At 44.3% G+C, this 26169-nt stretch overlaps 1 protein-coding gene across 6 annotated transcripts in view; it reads right to left on the bottom strand.

Annotated features, from left to right (window-relative positions):
• LOC119122231 (TLE family member 5-like) overlaps positions 1-26169 on the bottom strand; it is a 56636-nt gene that overhangs the window by 7975 nt on the left and 22492 nt on the right. Inside the window, exons 1-9 of one of the 6 annotated variants that reach the window (XM_037250512.1) lie at positions 24906-25048; positions 22044-22470; positions 17757-17854; positions 17420-17483; positions 13133-13177; positions 3913-3975; positions 1634-1708; positions 1064-1244; positions 598-614 (exon numbers count right to left, since the gene is read on the bottom strand). In XM_037250512.1, coding sequence (XP_037106407.1) covers positions 598-614; positions 1064-1244; positions 1634-1708; positions 3913-3975; positions 13133-13177; positions 17420-17483; positions 17757-17854; positions 22044-22067 — 567 coding nt within the window. In that variant the 5' untranslated portion in view covers positions 22068-22470; positions 24906-25048. Of the gene's footprint in view, positions 1-597; positions 615-1063; positions 1245-1633; positions 1709-3912; positions 3976-13132; positions 13178-17419; positions 17484-17756; positions 17855-22043; positions 22714-24905; positions 25049-26169 lie in introns of those variants that run through there. The other 5 variants (XM_037250513.1, XM_037250516.1, XM_037250514.1 and 2 more) reach the window with 5 other exon arrangements.

The following is a 26169-nucleotide window of genomic DNA, read 5'->3' on the forward strand; positions in this document are numbered from 1 at the left end:
AGAAGAGCCGATCAAAGCGTCGGGTTGTTTGAGCAGCCAGAGTTCATTTCATGAGGGGGGGGCTCTATTTCTAGTCCCGGGGAGGTGCATCATCATCACAGCAAAGGAAGGAGCCCACCAGGAGGACAGGAAGGAGGAGAGGAGGAATAATACAATGGAGCTCAACTCCCCTCCATGTCCAACGCAAATGTTAATTGAGCTCACTATTCGCTGCCGCTTTAAAGTCCACACTTTATATTTAGCAATTCACTAATGCAGACGGCGGGGAGCTGAGAGCTTTTCTGTTCCGACATAAAAAGCGAAGCAAAGGCTCGGCAAATGTAATACTTGCCTTCTTGAAATTGATTCATTCTTTTTTTTGCCCACTATGGGGGATTTTACAAACGCAAAAAAAAAAAAAAAATCACACCGGTGCAAGTTTGGCGGGATTTTAACAAATCAAGTGGCCAAATCACACAGCAAAAATAAATGTTTTTTAATTAATCGATGATTAAATGATTTAAGGTAGACCATCGCTCTGTTTTTTAGATTAAATCTTACAGCTGTGGCAACACACACTTTGGCGTGCACATCACACACATACACACAAGTACTTACCCTGCTGGGTGCTCCCTCTGGGATTGGGCCAGGGGAAACATGAAAAGAAGAGAAAAAAAGGAAGATAAGAGGGATGAGCAGAAAAAAGGTTGACGTCAGTGCTGATGTTGGCAACAGCAGTCAGCCAAGGTTACGACAGCTCCTTTTGTTCAAAATGATATTGTGATGTCCATCCGGCCATTGGAGAATAGTGATTGGACACAAACAGCTCTTTTTCTCCTCCTTAAAAAAAAAAAATCTTTCCAGCCCTGGTTTTATTCATGAGGCTCTTGGCATGGAGCCGGAAACAGATAAGCAATGGCGGGGAGGTGAAGGAAAGTTCATGCGGACAAGCTTCTGCCGCACAGTGCCCAGCAATCTAGAATAGTTCAAACGAGGTTCGCTTGGGGATGGTAGCGCTCTTGTCAACTTGGTTCACTGTCAAACGAAACATGAAACGATGACAAAGCAAAATACATGCAAGTACCTCGGAGATGTTCCGGGTCAAGGTGGTTGCGCTCGTCCTTGGCGGCGAGGTGGGCGGACACCCCCAAGGCCCCCGTCAGCGCCAGGAGCCCAGAGCCCCCCGCACCTAGAGACAATCCGGACGGGTGCGGCGTCAGGGGGATACCTGGGGCGTGGTGGGACAGGTGCTGGAGCTGCTGCTGCTGTGGCCACAGGGGAAATACAAGAGGGAGGGGGGAAGGAGGGGAGCAGGAGATTATTATGGAAGCAAGAAAAGTGCGAGAGAGGAAATCATACCAGAGCAAGTTGATAGGATGGTGGAAGAGATTACGGGATTAAGAGGGCGGCATGGTGGATAAAAAATTAAGACGGGAAAGGAGGAAATTGAATCATCAGCAAGCATTAGGGAAGGGAAAGGATGTGGAGATGACGATCAAGCCAGATTTGAGATCATAAAAGAAGGGAAAGGGAAAGGTGAGCAGGGGGATAACGTGATGTGATGGCGGGGGAGACAATGGCAAGAAAAGAACGATAGCATATAAAAACAACAAAATATGACATAATGACTGTGGTGAACGTGGAGGCGACTCACCCCGATGATGGCGTTGAGTTCAGCCATGGTGACCTGCTTGGCCCGCTCCACTGCTTGCACCACCTGTTGCTGGTGCTACACACAAACAACATGACTTGCTCAAAGTTGCACGAGACTCAAATCCGGCATGTTTATCCAAAGTCCCGATGTAATCGGTCACACGCACGCACGCACACACTGTCAATATTGATCAAAGTGACAGAGCCGTGACCTCCCCCTGTCTTCATCAGTGCGCGCTCACACTTGGACCAAAAGAAACATGATTTGGATTCTGTGCACGCAAACGCCTTACATGGTTTGCAGCGTCACACACGCGGCCTCGGGCAGATTGCTAAATGCCAGCGCTTCCTGACCTGAAAAAGGCTAATTTGTTACAAAAGCGCTTTTTGCTGGCGAGGTCCTGTTGCCCCCTAGTGGTTGAAATGGGCACTTAAGAAACTCAAAGTTCTTTTCTACACAAGATGAAAAATAGAGATTCCAAGAGGTGGTGCTCAGGCTCAAAATATATATGGTGGGATTTAGTCAAGTAGAGATTTATATGTGTGGATTGGAAATTACAACCTAATTTTGAACATGTGTACACAATTTTCATTTTCCTAACATCTTTGAAGATGTTCAGACAGTTTTGTTCAAAAGACAATTTTATGTTTTCCATGAAAACAACTGTTCAAAAAATTTGGGAGTCACTTAGAACTGTTTTAAGGATTTTTTTTTTTCTTAACCACTTTATAATAAAGTCTAGACAGGATTTCAGACTACTTTAATTGTGGAAAACCAACAACAGTGCTTCACTGTTTAAAGGTTCCACAGTTTGGTGTCAATAGTGTACATTTGTACTGATTGTTAGACTAAAATAAAAAGCTCTGATACTAAGACATCAATACTTTAAGGAAAACATTACTTTTGTTAGATGAAAAACGGATGAACTTGGCTCAGGCGGCAACGGAGTCCTCCAAACAGGTTCCTCAAGCCCAACTACCAGCACATCCCTACTTTTTTTAAAACCATAATACAATGTCTTGTCTGTTTTTCTTATCTTAAAAAAAAAACCCATTTCCGAGCAACCTCAAACTGTTGAAACTGGTGGTGCCCATTGTATAACAATCTCAATGTGGCACAGAGTTCACCCCGCATAAATCATCATAGCGAACCGTTTTTGTTTAAGGAAGTAAAACCAGAAAAAAAAAAAAAAAGTGGAATCTGTCTCTGATTACACTGCGGCTTTGAGGCCGTTGCCAGCCACCTGTAGTTTTGGACGCCACCAGCCTCCAGAGATGGCTTGGTGGGTGGACCGCGTTCTGAACTTGCGGTCTGAATACGATCCCATCGTTTTCAGGGCCAAAAATACAACAAGAGTTGAATCTCAGCGGGAGAAGTGTTTTCCTTTCTCTGTGAAGGGCAGGAAAGGAGACATTTTCCTTGTCGTTTTTTATGCAACATTGGATTGCCAAGAGCATAGAAAGTTTATGTCGCACCGGGGAACGAGAGCGAGGGTACGCCGCAGAAGTCACTCGAGCGTTGTTAAAGGTTCCAGACCTGCTCTAATTGCACAGAAGCATCCGAAAGAAGCCACAGCTGAAGTGGAAAGGGCTTTTCACGCTACAAAGAGTGCAAATGCGGAAGCAGAGCAGGTGATTCGCCGCTACCGGCAAGTGCGAGTCTTAGGCCCAAATCCTCACAAAGCCCCTCACAATGTTCTGCAAAGTAAACTGTATGCACTTGAAGAAGGCCAAGAAAAATGTGCTGAACAAGTTGGAGAATGTACAAGTGCATAACAAGCGAGGACTAAGATTGGTCCGCTATATACTTGACCTTTCTCCAAACCTCTCTACTGTGGTTAGAGAAAGAGAAATATTGACCTAATTTGAAGGTCAATTGGCTGCGGAAAAAAAAAAAAAAGGCCTAAGATTAATGCAATGAACAGAAAGTTGTTGTATTTCCACTATAAATGTTTCGGTTGTGTGGATTAATACAGTACAATAATGTCAAGTGTAGTTTTTCTAATTAAAAAAAAAAAAATCAAAAACAACTGAAACGCATTGAATGCATTTCCGTTCATTTCAATGAGCAATGATGATTTGAGTTGGCTACACAAAGAATTACTTATAATAAAGTCAAGTGAAATGAAAAATCGCTTTCTACGACCTTGTGATGTCGATTTGAATTTGATTAATCAAAGAAATCAAATAAATGTCAACAATGAAATTGATTTGCATATAGCGCAGTCCAAACGAATCCAGGTAAAATTTGCCTGGTTGTCTATCGAGAATCGCACTCACCTCTTGAGAGAGGAAAGGGATGATCTGAGCGCAGATGGCACTGAGACGCTTCACAATCTCCGCCTGTGATGGGAGGAAATGGCGAGAGTGAGCGAGCGAGCGAGCGAGCGAGAGAGGCTACTCGATCACATCACATATGGCAAAGTGCACAATGAACACAGAGCATATGATCCGCATTTACAGCACATTAAGCCTTCGCCGCATCAAAGAAACATACTTCTAATGAGGTTGTGTCGGTGCAAGAGTGGAACAGGGACAGCTTGAGTGTGCCTTTCAGCATCCTCACTCTCTAGCCATCATATTTCTTATAGTCTTGGCCCCCTTATTCACTGACTGGACACTTCAGTAGGTACACCTGCACAAGGCTGAACCTTTTGACCATGAAAGCCTACTGGAAAATCAGAAATGCATTTGGGGTTAATCAGAGGCAGTCTAAATGCTATCTAATATGAATTTGAATGAGATTGGCTCATTCTGCCCACAGCCAAATAAGAGGGTGTGTACACTTATGCAACCACATTTTATTTTCCTCTCAGAAAGTTTTGTTTTTGTTTTGAATTAAACAAAATTGTAGGTCACGATAATAACGGGAAAACTTTTTAAATGATTTATTTTGCACTCATATTTTTTTTAAATCCCCCAAAACCGGCAGCGTTGTTTCATTATGCAGGTGTTCCAAACGAAGTGAATGCCGCTCGCTCGTCAGTTCATTTGGTGACAATATATTTGAGAAAGCATATAAATATGCATTCTGTTGTCCTAAAACCATTTTGCGATTTTGTTGCTGCACATCCACAAAGCTAGTTAGCATCCAGCTGCGTACACGCACACAAAGCCTCGACTGTGTGTCTAATTCGATCTGTCTGAGTGCCCTTAGCCTCATTTTGCTCCCTACCTCACTCAGCCATTCTCTCTTTTCCTACAACAGCTCTCGGAGTCGTGATTACGCCACTTGCCTTCCTCCCCCTCTTCCTCACCTCCCCCTATGCTTTGACTCATCCCTCTATTTTGCTCCCCCCCCCCCATCCCTTTGGCCGCTCTGCTTTTTAATTTTTCCATTATCGGCCTCTCCCCTCATTACTTTCTGGCTTTAATTTTCTAGATCCGTCTTCTTGCCACCACTGGGGATGACGAAAGGATGAGCAGAGGACATGAAAAGGCGGCGATAAAGAGCGACGAGCCGAGGTTGGGAACACAACACACACTCATCTGTGTGATGAGGCGGCCTGTCAGTCACAGCCGGTGTATTTGTGGCCGCCGCCGCACACAGTTGCAAGGACGCAGACTAATTACATCATACATTTATTAGTGTGTTTGTGTGTGTAGAGAGATTTATGCATAAGTAAATCCAATATTTAGCAACCTGACTGGGTTTTAATATAGTGATACCGCAAATAATTTTTTCCGCAATTTATGACACATTTTAGTGTAACATTGAATCAGTTCCTCTGTGTTCATAGTAAAAATTTAATACCCCCCCAACGAACCATTGTAACTTTTCATCTCACAATATACATCAATAATCACGCACAAAGAAAACATTCTAAAATGAACCCCGCAGCCTTTGCTTTGTGTAGGCATAAAAAGCAGGATTAAAGAGGATTTAACATTCAGCAACAACTAGGTTGAGCACGAAATGGGCCAACTTCTTGAAGATCTTATGAAAGCATTGTAGCGGCGTCACATGATCAAACTATAAAAGAAATGGATCATGTCGGGATGGATTTGTGGAGAAGTGTACGGGGATGTGGAAATTAAACTGGCAGTTTTTCCTCTTTGTGCTTTTGAGGCAACTCTTTTTTGACTACATAACGGGAACTAAAGCAAGGCACGAGGGACTCGCTTGGTTGCGAGTGCGTCGAGGCCGCATAGTTTTGCTCTTGATAATCATCTGAACAGAGGCTAACAAAGGCCGTGTGTGTTTGAATCAACAAACATCTGCAAACGAGCAAGCGTCTCCTACTTGGCCAACGCTCTCGCAATCTGGAAACAATTCAATCAGCCACTTGCCAAACTGACTGAAGACAATAATGGGGCTGGAGCTACGTCATGTTCGCAATTGGGAAGACTTTAGCTTTGGCAAGACGAGACGGGCTTTTTTATTTTTATACAATGAGAGGTATGAGTGTTACTTCAATACATGAATAATCTTCAGTAAACATGAAAACTGTTTGCAGGAGGACAATTGGTTTGGCGCACACACTTCCTTCAAAACAAACCATCTAACGTAGGAGAAATAGCAGCAGCAACAGATACAACAGTTTTTTTTTTAGGGTTGGGTATAAATATTGGAGGATCAGCACGATGGAGCGAAAGCAGCCAAAAAGCCAGCGGGGCTTTTGCACCATCACAAAAGTGGGCTCGGCCGCAACCGAGTGTGCACCGTGCCAGGTGTCACAAACATGAGCGGAGATGCCTGTCCGCGGGCCTGCCAAGGCACAGCCACCAGGGAGTGCTGGCACAGGCTGGATGGATGGTGGGATGAGCGGATGGAGCTAGGAACAGATACAAAGAAGAGAGAGAGAGACACGGGGGGGGGGGGGGGGTCGATAAACACCTGAGGGCAGATAAGCTGCCAACTGCGCAGACAGGGAGAGAGACAAGCTTGAAGTCGATTTGAGATTCTCCCCAAAAAAAGTGGAGGTGAGAAAACAATAAGGACGGCAACTTTTCATTGAACAATTTCCTTTGTGTGATTGTCTTAAAAAAGGGAGAAAATAATCTTGTAAGGAAATGATGGATGCAAGGAGAAAGCAAGAATTAGTTCCAGGAGGACACGCTGTTCTTGAGGTTGTGCTACATTAGCGTGTCACAGCCTGAAAAGCAAAACACACACACACACACACACACACACACACACACACACACACACAATGACTGACAGCACGCTCACACTTGTTATCTGGTTAGATCATCGCACCCAGAAAGTGTTCATACCATCAGTGTCTCGTTAATGTCGAGTACGACCTGGAATGTGTGTAACACACACGCACACACACGCGTGTTACACAAGTGCAACGTTCAATCACAAAAGGCACATTCATTGGTTTAAGCTGCGGTTGGAGCTGGAGAAGAGCAGCGAGAATGTGAAGCAACCTGTCAACATTAAGAATGGAAACTATTCACGCCAGCAGCAATGCAAATTAAAAACAGTGCTTTGTGCCTGCTCATTCGAATACAACAAAGTGATATTTGACTTGTTAACCACTTTTTGGGGTGTTCCGCCGTCATTCCAATTGTCTTGTTTGTCAATTTCCTTAAGCATACTCGACTTTTCTACACTGGTCGCGGTGCTATTATGCTGGGTTTGAAAGGTCACCCCGCGGCTTCAGATTGCGGTGATTTTGTCAAACAAGAAGAGTGAGGAAGTCTGTTCTCACACCAGCACCTGGCCCGGTGGACCAGAATCACACCCAGAGTGGAAAAGCTCTCCAGAGCTTACTTTGGTAGTTCTAACATTTCCCCCACTTCCTCTCCGCCCGCGTCGTAAAAAAAAACAACATTTTACACGTGCCTGTCAGCTTTACAATGGCTGTCAAAATGGATTCTAGGAAAAAGTTAGACTGGGGGGAGAAAAGTAAGACAGGTAGGAAGGAAATGTACACTTGTGGGTATATTTGAAAAAGTAAACAACAGCTGCAGAGAATGACGTAGCTTGAACGTTCCGTGTCGGCGACTCGGCGCCCAGCGGGCTTCGGGCCCGCCATCAAGGACAACCCGTCGACTCGCCCGACGTGGTCGGAAAAGAAAGGCGAGTGTTTCATCCCACTCGCTGACTGAAAAATCGCTAACATCTCTTCTATTTCTGCCACAAGGCGCTCTCCTCCTTGTGATCGACTGCTGCAGCGAACACCGTTGACCCTGCGGGAGCTGAGGCTTGCTCAAAATGGCCACCTTTTACTTGCCTGGGAAGGGGGGGGGCTATCAAATAAATGCCAGAAAATGTCAAATCAATCTGAGGAATTCACAAAAAGGGTTAGCGTGGAGGTCTTCGGAAGAGATCTTTGCATCCGTGCTTTTACGACGTTGAGCAAAGTTGTGTTTATTGTATTTGATGGCGAACGTTGTGAGGATTTTGAAAGCCATATTTGTATTTTTAGAGTGGTATTTTTGATAGGCATTCACCGTGTGAAAATAAATAAATAAAACACGGCCTTTTCGAATGATGTAAATATCCCCTAAACAGTTGTGAGAATAGTCTCTATACAAACACGCAGTGACTCTTACGTAATCCCCCCGCTTGCAAAAGGTCAATATTTGTAGCCGCTAACGCGCTAATCAGACACTGATTGCTGTTGGAGGCTTGCAGCACTTCAGTGACATCATCTTTTTCCTCTCCACCACCTTTCATCCTTCTGTTCATTTTTATCTCTCTCTCGGCCACTTTCTTCCTCTCTCGCTTCCTTGTACTTGCTCCACTCTCCCCCCTTGTCCTCCTTCTCATTCTCTCTCATCCTTTTCTGCCCCTACTCCTCCCCTGCCTCATTTTTCCCCCTCCCTCCCTCCTCCGGGCAGCGTGCCAGCCCGTCTTCCCTGGCATGATGCCAGCTTCTCGTCCTCCTCCCTCGCCTCTGATTGATAGCCCTGCTGTTATGGAGGGAGAAGAAGGGAAATAGGAAGTAAAAAAAAAAAAAAAAAAAGCACACACATACACCAAAAGCACGAACAATCAGACACACACTCACACAGCACGTATAAATACAGCTAAACACACAAAATGAGGCGCACGCACACACGCAGCCAAGAAGGGCGCACACAGAAAAGCAATCCAAACAGAGCAGAGAAGTGCACACATCCAGTACAAAGAGATGTGTGCAGAGCAAGCAAAGCCTCCCAGCATGAAAGCCACCAGCGCTCACACTTGCTCACACACGTACACAAAAAGACAAGATTCATCGTAGAACTACGAGAAGACAGGCAGCCGACCAGGCAGGAGAAAGAAACATTTAGAAAAAGATGCAACACCACGCAAGTGTGCAGAGTTTGAAGGAAGTCGAGCGTGCGATGAGCAAAGTTTTTCCCACATATACGTTTCTGCCAGCCGCTGGCGCCCATGAAGAGGAATTTCGTGTCGTCATCAAATACAGCTGCCATGATCCAACCAAACACAAAATAAAAAATGTAGATCACGTAATTTTCAGCTAGTTGGTACGTGCCTTGAAAGTGGCTGGCAACTAATCTAGGATGTCGCCCACCTCTCACCCCAAATCAGTTGGGATAGACTCCAGCTCACAAGCTAAAGTTCTTAAGCGAAAGGCTGGATCGTCTAAAATGGAAGACAAAACTGAAATTTCTAAATCAACTCTCAAACCTCATTTGAAGGAAATGTTATAAAAAGTCACCAAAATTAACGTGCTTGCGAAAATGCACAGCGTTGTCGTTTATGAAATCAGCCTAAAAATGGCCGACAAAGAGAAATCAATTCTAAGATGGCCGGGTGATAATTACTGAATGTCAGCTCTTGGAAAAAGACACACATCATATTAACGGTTGCATTAGCCTGATCCTTCATCCATAAAGTAAGCTAACACATTAATTACATTGAGTGCGACCGTAAGAACGATGAGAATCCCACATAGACCACAACAGCCACCTCTAAAAATACACACGAGTTATACACACAGGGAATTTTTCTAGGGCAAAGTGAGTGTGAGACCCAAATGTTGCGGTGCTCCAGTCGTGGTGGCAGTCTAACAAGCCTCGCTCGCCCTTTCTCTCTCTCTCTCTGGCTGTATTATAACTCCAGCTATTAGTCATAGCCGCACCATGGCAGCTCACCAGCTTGCACAATGCAATGCAGCGGGAAAATGGGAATCATAACTCAAGAAATGAAATCTTCCTTGGTTAGGTTGGTTTAATTTCTGACAGTGATCTAATTGAATTAAAATAAATGTTACATTCTAGATATTCAAAGTATAATGGAGACTTATTCTCCTGCTCACTCCCGCACCCCCCCCCTTACAGAAAATCTCTAGAAGAGTGACAAAGCCATTATGTTAAAAGGCTAGCTCGACGGGAATCCCGCTTTCTCTGCAGTTAATTTCTCTCCCGTCACATTTTTCGCTTCCCTTTTTCTTTCGCTCATTGCCTACTACGTTAATTTGTGTCACCTCTAAAGGGTTCCATCCTGCTCCATCTCTCTTCGTCTCATTATTCACCAATGAGCTCCTTCACGCACACACACACAGGACAGAGAGCGCTATCAAAGCTGCACACATCTCGAGCACACAGACGTGGCGGCAACATGTGCAAAAAGAGTCATCGCACATCAGTGATCAGAGAAGAGTCCAACTAAACGGCAGAAATAGACGCACAAAGTCATCTGACCGCCCCCGAGCTAACGTGACCCACACACGACACGGGAAGTGAGACTGAGGAAGAAAGAGAGAGTCCAATCCTATTATGAAAAGATGAGTTGAAATTGAAGGCATCTCTCTCTCTCTCTTTTTATCTTTCACTCGCTCGTTCTCCCTCTCTCCAAATGAGATGAGGATTCAGGTCACAGCGCAAGCCAAATTCTGCTCACTCTTGACGGTGGGGAAAAAAAAATTGCAGGCACGGCTGAGTGACTCGGGACACACAGACACACACAGAAAGCGGCAAGCAGGAAGGAAGGACAGTCGGCTGTTCCGTGCGTCCTCGGGAGAGGAAAAAGGCCTGGCCTGCGGAGCATCCCGACTGTCCTGTCCGGTTCTTTGGAGAGCTTTGTGCTTTTGTTGCCGTATTCTAGTACATTTGTATTCATTTCGTATCTCGGGAGGTGATAAACGGGTTAAAATTAATAATCAGGTAAGACGTTATTTTTCCAGGCAAAGCAAAAGTGATACAACGCCATCGTAATGTGAACCACGTTCCTGCCCGTTAAATTGTCCCGGGGGGCATTTGCGAAGGTTTTACAAGGACAGACAGAGAACGGTTTGATCTCAGCAATTCAAATGAAAACAGGAATGACTTTTGAGGATAAATCTCCAGCAAATGACATTAAATCGAACGGCGAACATTTCGCACTTATAATGCATACGGAGAGCCAGTCCATCTTCATTATGCTGGAACTATCTACATTAAATCAAATGTGTCATGAAGGAATAGGATCTCTATAATGCTCATTAGTTCCACCTGCAGGACTGGAGTGGAACAGCATGATCTAATGTTTTTTTTCGAAATTCCATCGTTTGGGTGTTGCTGCTATTAGCCAGCCGGGGGCGCCCTACTCACAAGTACCCGCAAAGGCAGCTTCTGAGGACAGGGAGGAAATATCTTATTCCCTCTTACCACTTGTTCTCTTTTATTTTTTTCCAGACTGCACTGCAGTAGTCTATGAGCACTCTTGACTGGTCCAGCAAAGCCTTCCGCCTCATTCATGCATTCACCACACTCCTCGGGGCGTAACAGCACGCACGGCCCGGCCATTGGAGCAACTCGCTGAACCACCACCGTATAGAGTGCATGTTTGAATTTCAAAGTGTATAGAAAGGGTGGGGGGGGGCTCTGCTCAAGCTTGTCGGAAGAGTCACATGACTGCAGGCAGAAGCGGCGGCGTATATATCCGCTGCCTTCGTATAGTTAAAATCTACTGTGAAAAGGAGATGAAGGCGAGGAAGAGCACTGAGGGAGCAAAGATGGGGGATGTTACGGCTCAATTAATGCCGGGACACGCAATGGCCACGCCGCTCATGAGGATGATGATGATGAGCATGAGGAAGACGGAGCGATAACAGGATGTTAAGCGGGAGGAGGCGAGGAAATAAGAGCAGATAGTATTAAATGTATTCATGATTCATTATTCCTCCGCCCGGGTCCTTGATGTCTCTCTTTGGGCTCCCTCCGTTCCTCCACCCTCCGCTGCTTTCTTTTCTGGCTTCATCTCATTTCATCTCTTCTCAGAGGTCTTTATCAATCGCCTCTTAATCTCCATCTTTCCTGTTTACGCAGCCCTCTTTCATCCCTTCAATTTATCTCGATCCTTTCCACGTCTTTAGTACCGTGTTTATTTCCCCGGATACGAGGTAATGTCAAAGTTTGCTTTTTCGTCCTCTGACGCTTACTACGCTAATATGTCAGCCGCACTTTGATTGTTTTATGCTTATGGCCTGTTATTTTTTCTACACATCCGTCCATTTTCTGTACCGCCTATTCTCGCTAGGTTGCTATCATTCCTACTCTACTGCTGTGTTAGCGGGGTTACTGAATCAAAATTTTTCATTTCCAAGAAAGTTCTAACCTAATGAATGTTTCCTTTGAGCTGCGGTGCTTTTCTGAGGTTTATTTTCCACTCACAAACACACAATGCCAGATTTAAAAAACATTTTTTAAAACGCTCATAACTCAACTCGGCAACAAGATGAACTCAACACACATTATGCGACTGTTTCAATCCCTCGAGTGTGTTTTTTTTTTTTTTTTTAAATGTGGTTTTACAATCCAAAGTTATGACCTTGTTGGTTTTCTTCTCCTGAGAGTTTCTTTCCCTTGTGCTTCTCTGTCGATACTCGTGTCTGGTGTCAGATTTTGGAATCGACGCGGCCCATCCATCTGTCACCGGAATTACGCATGTGTCTTGCTTTACTTGTGCAACAAATCTGTCATAAAAAGTAATGAATGGCTTTCCTGTTTTCAAACGCGATCCGCATCTTTGGGTCGGCGCGCAAAAATGGCAGGCAGCCTTGATCGTTGTGACGGACAAACTGCTGCGTTTAAGTGCGGCAACTATTTCGCCGGAAAGTCAGTTTAGACGTTGGCGCGCTATAATTACTGTAACTGACAAATGACACCGTGATTACGGGGTAATAGCAGACTGCGGGAGCACTCGTTTGACTGCATTGGAAGCTGCTTTTCCAACGTTGAGCAAAGTGGAACATTATTGAAGAGCGCGCCGCTGACGTTCGCCGACAAGCGAGACCGCTGTGGCAATCACGATTTGCGCTAACCGCGTTTGCGGTTTTGAAGGTGCTCACCTTTGTTGGTTTATGTTGAAACAAAACCGAGCGCTAATTATAACTGACTGCATTTGATTTTCAAAAAAAAATGATGTGACGGTTAATTTGCTGACCCCGTTATAAAACATGGAGGCGTACAAGCCATTGAGTGTGGAAAAAAAAAAAACACACAAAAGATAAGTGTGCAAAAAAAAAGTACCACCTTTCGCCTACTCAGTAAACACACAAATGTAGCAATGTTCAGCAAGCAAACGGTGTTGAAAAGAAAGAAAAATCTCTCTTACCTGTTTGTGCATCTCAATGTTGAGCCCGTAGGACATTTCGTAATACTGCGGAAACACACACAAGACGACACAAACTCGTCAGACTTTTTTCATTAAATAATTTGCGGAGTTATACAAATTAAAAAAAAAAAAATGTTATTCCCATTCGGCTCCTCAGGCGGGTTTTGTCTATTCAGGTTATTGGCCGTATTGTATATACAGTGGATATAAAAAGTCTACACACCCCTGGTCAAACGGCTGTCAAACTATCATCCAAACATTTCCTATTTCTTCTCTCTGTCCCTCTTGCCAATTATCCTTTCTTTCTTTTTCTGTTGAGTCATCATCCTCGTTTGTTTTCAGCTTTTTTGTCCACGCCACTCTGTCATCTGTCAATTGTCTGTCTCCTTCCCCAGCTTTGAATACGTCGGCTCTCCTGCTTGCCGAGCGCCGTTGCGGACTTAGCGCTCGCTTCCTGCCGCTCTTGAAGACACACACATGAAGAAAAAAAAAAAAACGTCTTCCACGTATGGAAACACACACTTGGCACATGGAACCTGACAACTCAAAGCTATTAACAGCTTTCTTACATAAAAAGCATGTGACGTCTGACTTTGTACAGTCTCTTTCACCCCGGTGACATCTTTCATCAGTCTCTCCTTCACCTTTCCATCATTACCGCCACCTCTCTCTTTAACTCGATTCCTGTCTGTCTATGCTTATTAATTCTCTGGCCATCTACTCTGTCGGCCTCTTCACTGCTACTATTATGCTACACTCAACTCTCACTCAGGCCATCTTGTCAGGCATGCATTCATCTATTTGTCCGTTTTTTCTCATGAGGGCCGCCGGTGAGCTGCAATGATTACAATCGAATCTATTGAATAGATAAGAAATGTTTGGAAAATCTCTGCATCAGAGCATCAGTCAGAATTAGCTCCCTCATGAAAATAAAAGTGACGGCAAATGTTATTTATACATTTCTTACATGAGCATAAATTACAGCGGGTTCAAACCAGGATTGCAAAGAACCAAACGACATCACACGCATTGAAGTAGCTTCAGTGTCCACTAAGTGCTTAGCATTGTTGTGTAAGTGCACTACTTGCAAAGGTTTTATAATACTAATTATACTGCAGCTAAAATCACAACGCCGAACTATGCTTTTTTTTAATAGCTTCATAACTGCCACCATCCCCCAGCACGTTCCTTTATATGCCTGTGGTGAGTTGCTGCACTCTGCACTGCATAAGAGCACTAATATGTATGTGTTAATGTAGACCATTGACGTGTGTGTGTGTGTGCGCGCATAACAGACGGTCAATAAACCACCTGGCTGACATCATTAAGCACGAACGACAAACAGTGGCCGCCCACAGATCACACAAAACGGTGTGTGTGTGTGTGTGTGTGTGTGTACGTTCCTCCTACTTATCATTGCACAGGAGCTTTGCCATATGACAGCTGTCTTAGCTTGATGCTAGCATCCAAACAACCAACTACGGGAACACGAATAGCAGTGGTGTCACGGTTGTTACAACCATTTAAGACACCAGTATTTGAATACAAAGGGTGGCGCAACACATGTAGGCAGACAAAACAGCAGTACTCATGGGCATATATTTTTCAACCAAAAATTACTGCAGCTCATTTAGTCAGTGTCTCTGAAGTGAATCAAGAGCATCGCACAAACTGTTGAATCGGAGTTATTCGTGTGTGTTTTTATAGAGTACAATATTAGACTGCTCTTTTTCGTATTTTCATGGAGGAAACTGGAAGAGAAAAAATATTTTTTAACTCTGACTTATGTTATGCAAGGAAAGCTGGCGCTTTAAAAGGAGCTTTCTGAGTGTTAAGGTGGTTTATCTGAAGGGGCGTTGATGTGGGTACACCACAAACCTCTCGTGCAAGTCTGGATTCATAAAACATGGTGTGTGGGAGTGCCATTTAAACACGTGTGAATATGTGTGTGTATTTGTGTGTGTGTGGGGGCAAGCATGTGTGTAAAAGCTTTTGCAAATGCATTGTTCTTTGGCGTCTCTTGGGTGAGCTTGTCTCGCTCATCTAGCCGCCCACTCGCAGACGCTGACAGCATGTTAAATCATTTATTAGCGGGTTGGTCGAAAGCGCACCGGAGGTCAGGTTAGCGAGCAGCGATTGAGGACTCCATCAGCAGACAGCGAGAGTCAACACGAGCACTACACGGAGGAACTCTAAGGGAGACCTCTGGGTTTTTTTCCCCCCCTTAATCCTTTGTACCAGCCTTGTTTTAAGACTGGTCAGACTGTTTTAAGGCTCTTAAACATCAATCCCTCCCTTGCATCTGGCCCTCTTAAATCCTGAGAACCTAAATCGCCATTCTTGGAAGACAAATGCAATCCGCACAAATCTCATCCAAACTGTTGGGAAGCAATTTTACGCTAGCCGTCACCATCATCAGTCCTGAATTTAGTCTTGGTTTACGAGAGCAATTATTTGGAGCGATACTTGCTCTACGGCTCCCCCTATTAGCCGGGAAAAGATGACTTCCATTCCACAATGGGACAAAAAGGCGCATATTGGTATTTCCAAAGACCTTGACAGCCTTTCTCGCTCGTAAACATCATTTGCCATTGAGGAAAATGCACAACTCGTCGCAGTTTATTTTTCCCTGGGGCAACAGCGTATTTTGAAGATGTATGGAAGACTACAAATTAGCATGAGAAAGCGGAACATACGGATTTTCGAAATCATCTTCGCAACAGAATAACGCCTGATGTCATCCTGCACCTCTGCCGGGTATACAGAGATCCAAAAAGTGATGAACAGTAACGGTGGGAGCAGTGCAGCATGGCGAGCAGAGCAGGAAAAAAAAGAACCCAATACCCCAACCACACAAAAACACGGATGGGCCTCAGTGTGGATGACAAGCCTAACGAGCTAAATATAGCCTTCTGGGTTATCTCCTCTGTGCCAGTCCGTTGTTGCTTCACATTATTTACGTGTCTGTGCATATAGACTCTTCCACACGCATGACGTCGCTATCTTTCACCATTTCTTCCTGCCCTCATCAGTCCCATCCGTCTTTCAATCCACAATTCGTTTTTTCTCTCCAGCCTGACACTGAGCCATTTTTCTCTCAAGCTATCTTTTCCTCTGAGCCTCAATTTCCCTCCACTGCCTCCGCCTCCTCTTCCTCTTCACGCTGACTGTCATCTCTGAACCCTGGCTGAGAAGCACAGTGCCATGCACAACGGGGAGAGTCCGCTTTGCAAATAAAAGAGCCTGGAGTGTCGGCCGTGCTAACCTGGATGGACAGGAAGTGCACGTACATGATGGAAAAACTCATGTTAGATTAGCTGGCGACTCCAGTTCCTCCATGACCCTAACGATAGAAAATGGATTTTTATTTTTTCTGTCTGCATCATTTGTTTCTCAGCCTGTAAAATGTATCCCACCATCTCTTTCCATCCTTAAATTCGTGCCTTGCCATCTGCGCGTCTATCCAGCTTAAAGTCCTGATCCGGCCTGCCCTCCCTCCCAGGTTTATGAAAGGCGAGCAGCTTTGCAGACGGTGCATATCAAATTCTACTCAGCTCTGCGTGGATTTTGTACCACAGACAAAGGCTTACAATACACATGAGCCTTTAGTCACACATAGACACCGACAAAGAGGAGCTCAGCCTGCGAGACTACGAATAAAAAATAAATAAATAAATAAATAAAACAACAGGGAGGGAAGGAAAAAAAAAAAATGAAATGACTGAAGGGTGGAAACGGAGAAATATACTACAGAACTTTGAAAGGTGCATTCTGAGGGGCATCCAAGAGAATAAAGCAAGCTCAGATCGTGCCATGAGGCCAACAACCATTGATCATCTTTTTAGTGATTTATAATCATAGCGGAGCGAACAGGACACTTGTTACATTGCCCAAACAAGTGCTTCCCAACCTTTATTGCACCGACGCACATAAAACCCCCAAGGCGCAATATTAAACATAAATCTCACAATATACTGAAATAACCATCTTGTTTCAATTGATCAAATCTGAGCCTTTTTAGCCCAACACAAAGCGACTATTCTGTTGTTTAAATGGTCATAGAAAGATTGGATGGGCAATATTTACACCATGACATCACACGTTTGATTTCTGACAGTCTTTCTCAACTAACAAATAGATTTGGAACTTTTGATTTGGATTCGCCACAGTGGTCTAAAAGTTAATTCACCAATTTACAACTGTAGGAACCGTGAAGCAAAGAATACTGATTGACTGAAAAAGAAAAAAAAAAAAAACAGTGAAACTAACAACGTGAATTAAACTCACCATGATGTAGTGCCGCTGCATCTCGGTCTTCTCGCTGGCCAGCTTCTCACACTCCAGCTTGAGGCTGCACAAGGACACACAAGGATATGCAAATGAGGTGGTTAGCAACATTTGCAGGAGACAGTCACAAACAGAAAAAAAAAAATTTGCTGCCATGAGTTAAAAACCAAAAAGCAAAAATTGGTGGAGGGGTGGATAATTGACCTATTCCCGTCTTTAAAAACATATTTCATAACAAATATGTTTCTAGGAGAACAAAAGACAACATATCTTCAGCCACTGATTGTTTATACCTGACAGATGTACTGCAAGTTTTTTTTATAGTCCACATGCCTACCTGTGATACTGGGCCTGGAGGAACTGGAATTCCTCCTTGATGCGGTCCAGAGTTTCCAGGACGGTGAACTTGAAAGACTGGCCAGGTTGCAAGGGGACCTTGGCAGGAGAGAAAGGACAGACGTGAGGACGGGATAAAAGACAGACGTTCAGCTGTGTATGTGTGTCACTTGATGCCATGAAACAGAATATAACATATAACAGTGTGTGCGTGCATGCATGGCCTGTGCCCTCTGGCGTTGGTGTATGTGTGAGAGCGCCAAGATGAAAGTGAGGAAAGGTCACTTCCTCTTTCCACACATCATAAAGCAGTGTCCTCCGCTAATGACTGTCCCTCCCTCCTCCTGCTCTTCTGCATTAGCATCCTCCCCACTTTCTTGCGCGGCGCGCTAATGTATTCTAGCCTACAAAGAGCTGCGACGGGAGGAAACGTCATTAGAATATCGCAGGGAGAAATCAAGGCACCTGCTAAAAGCTAAACAAAAAGCAACAGAACAAAACAACTCTCGGGGGACCAGTTGTCGTCCTCCATGTTTGTCACGAGCTTGGAGGAACAACAGAGGATGTCGGGAATTGGAACAAATTCATCATTCAGACCAAGTACAATTTTTTTTTAGTCGAAGCTATCGGCACAATGCGTTTATGATGACCTTATGGCGATTTGGTCGTTAGCCAAAACAAAAAGTTTAGCGGTTTCAGTGGCGAGCTTCATTAGTCGAGACAAGCACAATTCAATTAGATTTCAATTAGTTCGACGGCGGAGGTCAGAGATGTGCGGGCTTCCCTCAGTAATTAATCCGCCGAGCTGAGCTAAAGTGAGCCGAGACGAGGCGGAGCGGCGAGGAAGTCGAGACGGACACAAAGTACATCATACGAGTGCGAGATGATGACAGAGGATTCTTGTAGTAGGTCATTTCAGCAAAACTGAGATGAAAAGGTCCAATATTTACGAATAATGGCGGCGTATGTAGGCCATGGCAAACATTTATTGTTGAAGTTGAGCGCGCTCAGTCCCGTGTTGTGACAGATGGCCACGCAGACTGTTTGGGGGTTCCATAGGCTGTCACCCAGGGCCGAAAAACAGCCTCTCGCCTCCTGTATTTTTGTACAGACGGTGTGTGTGCGCGAGATGCAGCCGTTGTAGGGAATCAGATACCACAAACTGATCCTGTTAATCTCGAAGGTAGATGTGAACGAAAGGGCGGGGGGGTTAACACACACACACAGACACACACGCCATGTGGGACAGCAGTCAATCACAATTTGGACGAGCTTGGCACACGCAAAGCAGAGAATTAGGGAGGATTATCTATGGCGAGTAGAGGGAGGGAGGGAGGGAGGTAAACAAGGGGAGGGTGGGGGACGTCTGTTTTGACTCGATCGCATAATGGGATGGTGGAGGCCGTCCGTCGCCATGGCCATCACCTGTCATCTTAGCGGCTCTATATTGGACTGATTCAAAATGGCCGAGTCATGCAAAGGCAAAACAACAAGATTAATAATGACGTGTCACGCTGTCGATGGAAATTTTACTGAGTTAGGTCGGGCAGCAATAAAGTCCTTGAATGTGACACTGCAGCTGACGTCAGCACAAATTGTCTCCCGTTCGACTCGGTCGTCTTGAGCTTTTCTTAGTGTCCCTCACTTGGGCTCAAATCAGCTCAAGTGCGGAACAGATGCTCATCTGCGAGCGATTGGGTAAGAAATATTTCGATCCGTCTGCCCGTCTTCCTCCTCTCCCGCCCGCCGTTTAGCCTCCGGTGCGCTCTAGCAACCAACACGCGGGTGTTAGCGGGCATGCCTGTGCAAGAAGGCATCTTCTCTTTTCAACGCTGTCATTCTTTACGCCTCGCTCTTCATTTTGTATGAGGACGTCTCGGAGACAAGCAGAGGCGCATTCGGATAGAGCATGAAATAATCATCGCGTGATGAAATATTTAGAGGCAAAAGACACATGAAGAGATGAGAAATGCCAAGTGTTGGCGCCCCACGTGAACACGTCTGCAATTCAGTGTTTTTTTTTGGGACCGGAGGACGGAAATGAGAAACGGTTTCCTCACGACGGGCGCGTCGATTCACATTGCGTTATGTGCAAACACAGTGGGTGAGTTTGGAAAGGTATTTGAAGACTGGCGGCTCAACAACCTGGCGGTGCAACAACTTTTCTATTGAATGTCGCTGGGTTGGCAAATTGTTTGCTGAGAATAGCAGGATAGACATTACAACAAATTGTCAAGGTCAAAAGTCAATGCGTCAACTTACGAGTGACCCGACTTTACCCAAGAGGCATTTGAACACAAATGGTGCTGAAACACATGAAGACAGTCAAAATAATACTCATTACACCCATAAGACAAAGCATCACTGTATTTGGGTTGCTCCTAATCATCGGGAAACTAGCACCTCTCGCATATGGTAATAAGGTCGCTTTCCTGTTCTATGGTTATCGTTACAAAAAGCCGCACAAAATTCAAAACTCACTTTTATTACACACAGATTCACAAATGCCTGGTCCTCATTAATGGCAGGTGTTTTTTTTCCCCTTGCCACGAGCAAATCTACTCCGTAATTAAAGTCGGACCGAGACTCCATTTATTGTCATGACACACCAGCCAGCACCTCTTCTGACATCAGAAACGTGCCTCGAAGCTTTCATGGGGATGTAAGGACAGAAGGTAAATGCACACATAAAAACATGAAAAGACGCTCACGTGGACACACAAACATCCAGTGGAATCAATTACAGGGTTGCAAATGTCATCTAACACGTCAGACACCGAGGTGCAAATGCACACATAAAACATGAAAAGATGCTCACGTGGACACACAAACGTCCAGTGGAATCAATTACAGGCTTGCAAATGCCATCTAACACGGTTTCGATATCCAGCGAGTTGTCTGAATAGAAGAATCTCGCCTTTTGCCATTTCATCTACAAAAGAAATTTCCTTCCGCAGGGACCCAGAAAGGAAAAGTCACGTTCACTCTGGCCGACGGGAAGTCGGACATTTTCATGCAAGGACGCGTCTACTTGGAATAACAGCCCTGTGTTGTTTCACACTAAGGTTAACGTCACAATCAATTGAATCGCCAGTCAATCAGAAGGCACAGTGACTAACAATATTTGCTTTTTGATAAACTTTTTGCTCGCTCTTCTACTTGGGCAGCGTTCGACGTGCACTTAGTGCATTTGCATGAGACGGAACAACAGGAAATGAATATTCCAGCTGCACTTGGAAAGGAAGATTGCCTAAACAAGAAACAGGATGAACTGCAGTCGTGTTCGGAATAATATCTCGGTGGTTTTTTTGGCAGGCGTAATGTAAAATAAATACTTTTTTTTTTTTTTTTTTAAACTTGCTGTTATTCACAACTTGTGCTGTCTTTGTGTGGCTGTCGACACAAAACACGTGAAAGCGCCCTGCGTGTTTGGATGGATCACATTTCATTGCCGTACCAGAAATAAATAAATGTGCCGGCGGAGGGGCGGTGGTGTGTGTGTGTGTGTGTGTGTGTGTGTGTGTGTGTGGGGTGTCACGGAGAGATGGTGTGCGAGTGGAAGCGAGTTACATTTTGGCCGTCGACCTGTTGGACTGTAACTTTATCGCAAAGTCATTTGGGAGAGCGGAGGAGGCTCGCTCCCACTCGCCCTTCTCTCATTTATTTTCATTTTCAAAACATTCCTTTTTTTTTTCTTGCCCATCTTTTATACTTTGTGCCTTTGTTACTTCTTCTTCAGTTCCTCCCTCTTTAAGTCTTATTAGCATTCTCTGCGCACACATAATTGATTCCTCATGCCCGACTCTTGTGAAATGTCATTCATAATTCTGTGTGATAGTTATGCATAAGTGTGTGTGTGTGTGTGTGTGTGTGTTTGTGTGTAAGTCAGTCTGCAGGCTCACACAGCAAAGTGGCCGCTGACCTATTTGTAGCACAGACATGGAGAATGACAAATAAATCTGATTATAGCAAGCAAGCCTGGAGAAGAAAAAAAGAAAATACCACACTGAGCCAAAGCTGTCATTCACCCTCTAGCTATTTTTTTTTTCAATTATTATTATTACTTTCTGCATATTTAACCTTTATTTCACTTTGTATGACTCTGGCAGCCACATTAACGTCACGGAAGGCGCAGCAGGCTTTTTATACAAGTGACAATGGATATGTGGGAATTTAGCTGCTAGTTAAGTAAGCCTTTGCACGGTCAAAGTACACACTGAGCACGTACACTTACTTACAAGACTGTATGACGCAAAATTTGAAATTTTTTTTAAGAAAAAAAACTTACCGGATGCCTGCCCTGAGGGTACATGATCCCAGGAGAGGAGAGGCTTCCAGTCCGTTTGATGGCCAGGTTAGTCCCCTGGCCCTCCACTCCTCTGCCCTCCACTGGTTCACAAAGTCCACTTCTTTGTCGTCTTTTTGCAAAGTCAATCCAATGCGCTCGTATCCAACACTGTCATGAGAACACACAAGACTTAGTTTCCACGCTCTCCTCTTATCAAGTCGTCCTCCTGCTGCGATCAGTCAAGATCCAAACGTGACAATTACATCCTCTCTCCTTCTCTTCTTTTTCGTGGTCGTCTCCCCCCACCTCTTGTTCCTCACGTCTCTCGGTGGCCCTTCTTCACCCGGCCGTCCACTGACAGAAACATAAACACACAGATGGATGGTCTCCCTCTTCTAGCTTGGGCTTCCTCCTCTGTGACACGCTGCTGCAGAATGGAAGAGGAGGGATGAGGAGGACAGAGAGTGAGTGAGCTTTGTTTTTTTTAAATATGATGGGAAGTAAAAAAAAAAAAAGAACAAGGGGAAAACAGGAAAGAAGAGCAGGTCAGTGGAGGATCCAGCAGGCTTTTCAGCAGCAAGCCCTAGACTGTAATATATTGTGCCTGTTGGCTTCAACACAAACAGGACAGGCTGCTAAAGCTGCTCTTAAGGTGGAATGGAGCAGATAGAAGGAGAGCAAGAGAGAGAGCGAGCGAGAGAGCGACATGGCTCAGTTATGGTCTTACACGCACACGCACGCACGCACGCACAGGGAGAGGGAGAGAGAGAGAGAGAGAGAGAGAGAGAGAGAGAGAGAGAGAGAGAGAGAGAGAGAGAGAGAGAGCGCGCAATCAGTCATGCACAAAGACCGATAAGGCATTGAGATTCCCAAACAAACGCGCCGACATTCATACAGCGATTCGTGACAGCTATCTGCGAGCGCACACACAGGCGCTATATTATTACTCACGCCATTTTTCAAGGAGATAACGCCACGCCGCCCCGGTTTTTACAATGTGTAGTGACATACATGAAATATTTACACTGCACTGAAAAATGATAGTATAGAGTAGACAATTGGAATCTTCATTTTCATAGAAATTAATTTAATTTGTGTCAAAGTGTTAGTTCTGGAACAAAAATAAGGGGAAAAAAAATGGATTCGACATTAATAGTGGCCCGATGGCAGGCGGCCATGACGCCGCTCTGATGGGCCGCTACCCAACTTTAGATGTTGGCCCCATCGGGCCAGTCTAAATTTATAAATCAAGACTGCCAAAAATAATCCACTAGTGTAATTTTTATTTCGGGACGAATGTCACACATGGTCACATGATCGAGGGTCAAAGTCTTGGAGTTCATCTCCCGCTAGCTAGCTTTTGCGCTACATTTAAAGGGAATGAGTCGGCTGTGTTTTCTCCCGCAACGGCGCAAACTCCCCTTTTTAGCCGCATCTGTTTACGAAAATATTGACAAGAAAGAAAACAACGCGACAAAGCCTTGCGCCCACATGTCATTTTAAAAATCACAACCTCAAACATGAAGGCCATTAACACAACAACAGTCCACAAAAACATCCCACGCGAGGACACATCTGCCTTTCTGTTTCTGTCTCGGCCGTTACCTCCTTTGCACGTTATTTACAGGCTAAGTTGCGTTATTTAAAGTCTTTCCATGTTGAGAGCACCGGCCTGGCCCAGACGTCTTTTGGAGTGCTTCGTACTGACTTTATCCGGGGCAGCTCCGCCTTTGAACTTGATCAAACAGCCATTAATCCCGCACTGTTGAATTGGATGCAGCCCGTCTTGGCATGTGGGTGCAGGGTTTCCAGTAAGGCGTTTGATAACAAGCGGGTCAGCCAGAGGGTAGTCCACAAGTGTTAATTATGGCCACATACAAAACTATACAATGTGGGACAGTAACAAACTACTTCTGGGGAACGCCCCTCCATTCAAGTTAAACTTCTTGTCTCATTACAAATCTTATACTTATCATGCTTTAACATTTTCAAGACTTCTAGTGGACATTTTCATACCAGCAAAGGCTTTGATTTTGATTCATGAATTCAATGCCTTTCAAGACGGGAAACCTTACTAAAGCACAAATAATAATTTGAGGAGAATTGTGACCTCAGTATTTCAAAATGCAACATCTATTGCCCCCAGGAAAAAACAGATACGAGATTTGCCACTGATATCATTGACAACAAACACATAATTTCACTTCAGTCGGTCTTACTTTGTATAGAAATTGTATTGAGCTTGCAAACGGACTTCCCTACCAGATAACAAACACAGTGTAAAATAACAGTTCCCATGGTTCTACACAACAACAGGGTGGAATGTAGTTCAAATACAATAGAAAAACATCCACCCTTACACAAAAGAGATTTCATTTACATTCTATTGTGTTATGTCATGACTGTATGTTTTTGCTGGGACGAATTAATGGCATTTCCATTCAGTTCAATGGGGAAAGATGATTTTTAGATATAATTGTTTTACTTTAAGAGCATGACTTTAATGAGCATCGTTTTGGACAGAGAGACGATTAAAAACAAAAAAATAGACTGACATGAAAGCACTCGAAACAAATGGTGGGTGATAGCGTACACTCGTGTGTTCGCAGTTATCGCTCAAATATGACCCGAACATAACAGCAATGTTTATCTTAATCTAAAAAACAACTTTCAGTCATTTGTAAGCACAATTATTTGGTTAGTAAAAAATAAACGTGTTTAATGTTTGAGCGTGGTTAAGTTCAATATTAAGCAGCGTCCATTGTTTGAAGGTGTGGCTTATATCCTGCGGATATTCACGAATGTAAATAACTATATATTCACTTATATTCATGAGAAAAGATGACATTTCGAGTAAGTCACCTGTCGTGAAGAGCGCCGCGCTGCCTTCCACTTCCTGGTTCAGTAACAACAAGCTCGGAAAAGCGCGGGAAGATGCATTTACGTCTCAATTTCGGCTGCCGCCATCTCCTCGTTCCACCTTAAAAACCCAGCTGGCCGGGAGTTCCTCCTCGCGCGCCAATTGGAGAAAGCTGAGCCAATAGTCTTCGCGAGAACCCCACGTTGGGTTCTAACGTCATAGATGATTCTGACCAATGGGAGTGAGGAGATGTCTGGGAGCGCGAGGGGAGGGGGGGGGAGGGCTGAGGAGTCTTGTGGGGATTGTGGGCATTGAAGTTCCAATTATTCTGCTCGTGCGCGCGCGCGAACCACACGCACGCTCACGGTGGGCTGTCAGTCACGCTACGTAAACGCTCACTAAATTCCAGGGTTAATTTCAACCCCTAAAGAACACACATAAAGAGGCGGTTTGTTTTATGTGGGCTAGATTGAAGATAACACGTCGAGAAAAGGGAGGAAGAAAAAGAACTCCATTCAAATCCGAGGCTTTAGTATTAATTCAATTATTATATAACAACGTATATCATTATTTATTATGAGACTTTCTTTAAGGATGTTGCACCATTCATTTGTTTGCTACAAGCTCATAAAAAATCTTAATTGAAAGAGTCAAAGTTCATGATGTTGTTTATTAACAAGATTTTCAAGGTAAAACTTACAGCAAGTAGCATAATACTTTCTACACATGCTGCATATTTCACTGGTATTGGGAATATACATGAATATTTATAGTTCATGACATCAGTAAGAAAATTAAAAAGGATTTTTGTGGTTCTACCATAAACAGCACAATTATCAAACATCCATAGAATCCAACAAATTGCGATCAAAAAGTCATTTGTCAACAAATGGCTTTTTGATTGGTGATCAATAGAATTAGATCACAGCATTTAACTCCAACAATCAGTCGACCAATGCAAAATTGATCCAGTGGATGGAAGGATCGAAAGTCTGGAGAAACTCTACAATATCAGCCTCCATACCTCCAGGAGGTGCTAGTTCGCATCTGAGGTTATAACTCGAACCAAAACAGTAATTTTTGTGGGGTCTGTTGGGCGCCATTTTGTGACAACTTGGGCTGTCATACACACAGCACAAAAATAAGCGAACAGGTGTGCGTGTTTTTCTTCTGGTAAATAGGACAGGTTTGGCAGGAAAACAACATGAATTCATAAACAGGTTTTCAGGGTCTGGCTCATCACTTTTGTCATTTAATCCACAATTG

Source organism: Syngnathus acus, chromosome 4 (genome assembly GCF_901709675.1).
Source record: "Syngnathus acus chromosome 4, fSynAcu1.2, whole genome shotgun sequence".
NCBI lineage: Eukaryota > Metazoa > Chordata > Actinopteri > Syngnathiformes > Syngnathidae > Syngnathus > Syngnathus acus.